The 2,648-nt window shown below is 69.1% G+C and overlaps 1 protein-coding gene across 1 annotated transcript in view; it reads right to left on the reverse strand.

Annotated features, from left to right (window-relative positions):
- The window catches only part of NOX1 (NADPH oxidase 1), a 6,490-nt gene extending 4,601 nt beyond the window's left edge, over window positions 1–1,889 (reverse strand). Inside the window, exons 1-4 of the mRNA XM_085325446.1 lie at window positions 1,845–1,889; window positions 1,396–1,516; window positions 520–755; window positions 12–126 (exon numbers count right to left, since the gene is read on the reverse strand). Of these exons, the coding sequence (XP_085181572.1) occupies window positions 12–126; window positions 520–755; window positions 1,396–1,516; window positions 1,845–1,889 (517 nt within the window). The remainder of the gene's footprint in view (window positions 1–11; window positions 127–519; window positions 756–1,395; window positions 1,517–1,844) is intronic.
- Between the last annotated feature and the right edge of the window lie 759 nt (window positions 1,890–2,648).

The following is a 2,648-nucleotide window of genomic DNA, read 5'->3' on the forward strand; positions in this document are numbered from 1 at the left end:
GGTGCTGGCACTCACGGAGCAGGTCCCCCGCAGGAAGGAGAGCAGGTTGCGGCAGACGGGCAGCAGGATCAGCATGCTGTTGAAGTTCAGGCACTTGGCCGATGCCCGGGCCCACGCCAAGGCCGACTGGGGAGAGTGGAGCAGAGGCAGGGGGTGAGCAGCACTGCGCTGCGGCACGGCCCTATGCCTGGCTGCCCCACAGGGCTGCCCCCAGCATGGGCAACGTGGGGCTCGGCTGGGGCTGGCACGGGGACTGGGGCCAAGCGCTGGTTGGTTGGGGCTGGGCTGTGAGCTGGGAATGAAAGGTGCTGGAGTGGGACGGGGTGCAGGAGATGGACCGTGCTGGGACCAGGGCGGAGCGATGCTGGGATGGGATGGGACTGGGATGAAGTGATGCTGGGACGGGATGGGGACTTGGGGGGACTGGGATGAAGTGATGCTGGGACGGGATGGGGACTTGGGTGGCACGATGCAGGGCTGGGGCAGGACGGGCCGGGCGGGCGCGGTGCTGGGCCTTACCCCGAGGATCTCCCTGGTGTAGAAGTACCGCTCGTCGCGGTCGAAGAACAGAAAGTAGTACGTGAAGAGGAAGACATTGATGCCCAGCCAGGCGGCCTGCAGAGGGAAAGCCAAGGCCTTCACCCGCGCTGCCCCGCGAGGGACCCCAGCACCAAGCCGGCCCCCGCAGCTGAGGGCCTCATCCTGCACCGTGCGGAGCACTGGAGGGCATCGGGACAGGCGGCTCCTCCTGCTTCCTTACGGTAAGAGCCGCAGCGGCACAGAGACGCGAGGCCAAAGGTGCAAACGGGCGTGAGAGTCTTGCAAAATAACTGTCATCGACCGAGCATCATCCGCAYGGAAAGAATGAGGAAAGGACGGTAGCGAAAACATCCGTGGCGGCAGCRAGGTTATTGCTCGAGGGAGGGTCCCAGGCAAAGGCACCGAGAGCCGGAGCAGGGCTGGCAATGGGGACGCATCCAGGAGCAGGAAATTTCGCAGGGTCGTGGCTTTCCCAGCCTTGCCGCTTCGCCCCCCCCGGCGCCGCCAGGCCGTGCCGCAGCGGATCGCTGCTTCCTTACGAGCACGGCCGAGCCTGGAGGGGCCTCGGAAACAGCCCCCCAGCCCGTGCTGCTCGGGGTCAGCACGGCGCCCCACTGCCAGCAGCTGGTACTTTTTTGCAGCGCATTTAAGGCCAGTCTGTCTGAGGTTGGGTTTTAAAAAAATTGCCGTTTAAAAAATAAAAACAACCACAAGCCAGTTTTCYGCAGATCCGTGTTTCCCCAGGCGTTTGCAGGTGCCCGCGCGCTGCGGGYGCTCCGGCTCCTGGCACAGCGCGCAGCCGGGCGCACGCCGCTTCTCCAGCGGGGCTGCGGCGCGGCGGCGGYGGACTTTCACCTCGGCTACGGGATCTCCCCCCGGCGGGGGCTGTCGTGGGACGCTGCCGCTCCCGCTCCCGCCTGGGAAGCGGGCGCACGCCGGCCGCGCAGCCCCCCACTCCGCGGGAGACGCGCCCCGACTGCGACGGCGCGGCCAAGCAACGAGTAATTGCAGGTTTCGCCCAGCAGCCTGAACACACGGAGCCGTATTTTCTTTTAATCCAGGTTCCCTTAACACGGGGGCCAGCCTGCCCCCCGGCTTCCCGGGCTCCCCCCTCCCGGCCGAGGGCTGCAGAGCTCCTCGTTCCTCCCCGCAGCGAGCGCCGGGCAGCGGACTCGCGAAGCGCAGAGCCGGCGGAGCGCGTCAGCCGGGGCTCGTCCCCGAGAGCCCCCGGGCCGCRGCCGCGGCTGCCCCGAAGTCGCGCGCAGACCCCCGCGGCTGCRCCCGCCCGTCCCCGCGGCACTCACAATCACGGCGGCCGAAAACCAGTGGTTCACCAGCCAGTTCCCCATGCTGCTGGCAGCGGCGAGCTCCTCGCCGCCGCCTTTATGGCTCCCGGGCGGCCGCCGGGGCTTTCCCCGGAGCCTTTGAGGAAATGCCGAGCGGTTCCCGCAGCCGCGCTCCAGGAAGGCGGCGGCGCCTGCTCCCCCGCACCTGCGGCCCTCCCAGCTTCCCGCACCTGCAGCAAAGCTCGTTTCCTCCTCCTCTCGGCCGGGCGGCCCCCCGCTCCCCGCTCCCTCCACGCCGGGAGGGTCACAGGCAGCCCCCACCCCGGAGGGGACGGGTGCGGGGACACGGCTCCTCCGCGGCCTCGGGCACCTCTGGCGCCGCGGCGCGGGGGTGAGATGCTTGGGGCATGGGTGCCCCAGGCGGGTGGGTTTCCCTYCTCCTTCCCCCCCCCCCTTTTYTTTTCCRTTGCAGCATTTTGGCACAAAAYGGGCCTTTTTCAGGTAGAAACTTCCTGGTGGCTGGAGGTGCGGGGAGGGAGTCACGCGCCCGCCCCGCTCCGCACACACGAGCCTCCCCGCTGCCCTCGACGTCCTCCCTTTCCTGGAAAAAGCCTACAAGGGTGAGTAACCACCCCGGCCTCGCTGCGGCGGTGCTGACCCTCTGGGGCTGAGCACCCTCCGGTGCCCCCGCCAAACGGGTCCCAGCCGGGCTCGGGGCCAGCGCGCGCGCCGCGGTGGTGCCCTGCGTGTCCGCTCGTCCCCAGGGGTGGACTCGGCGCCGTGGCCAGGCGTCTTCACCGCTCGCACGGCCCCACGGCACGC

Source organism: Rhea americana, unplaced genomic scaffold (assembly GCF_003343005.1).
Source record: "Rhea americana isolate MKP2758 unplaced genomic scaffold, rheAme1 scaffold_98, whole genome shotgun sequence".
Classification (NCBI taxonomy): domain Eukaryota; kingdom Metazoa; phylum Chordata; class Aves; order Rheiformes; family Rheidae; genus Rhea; species Rhea americana.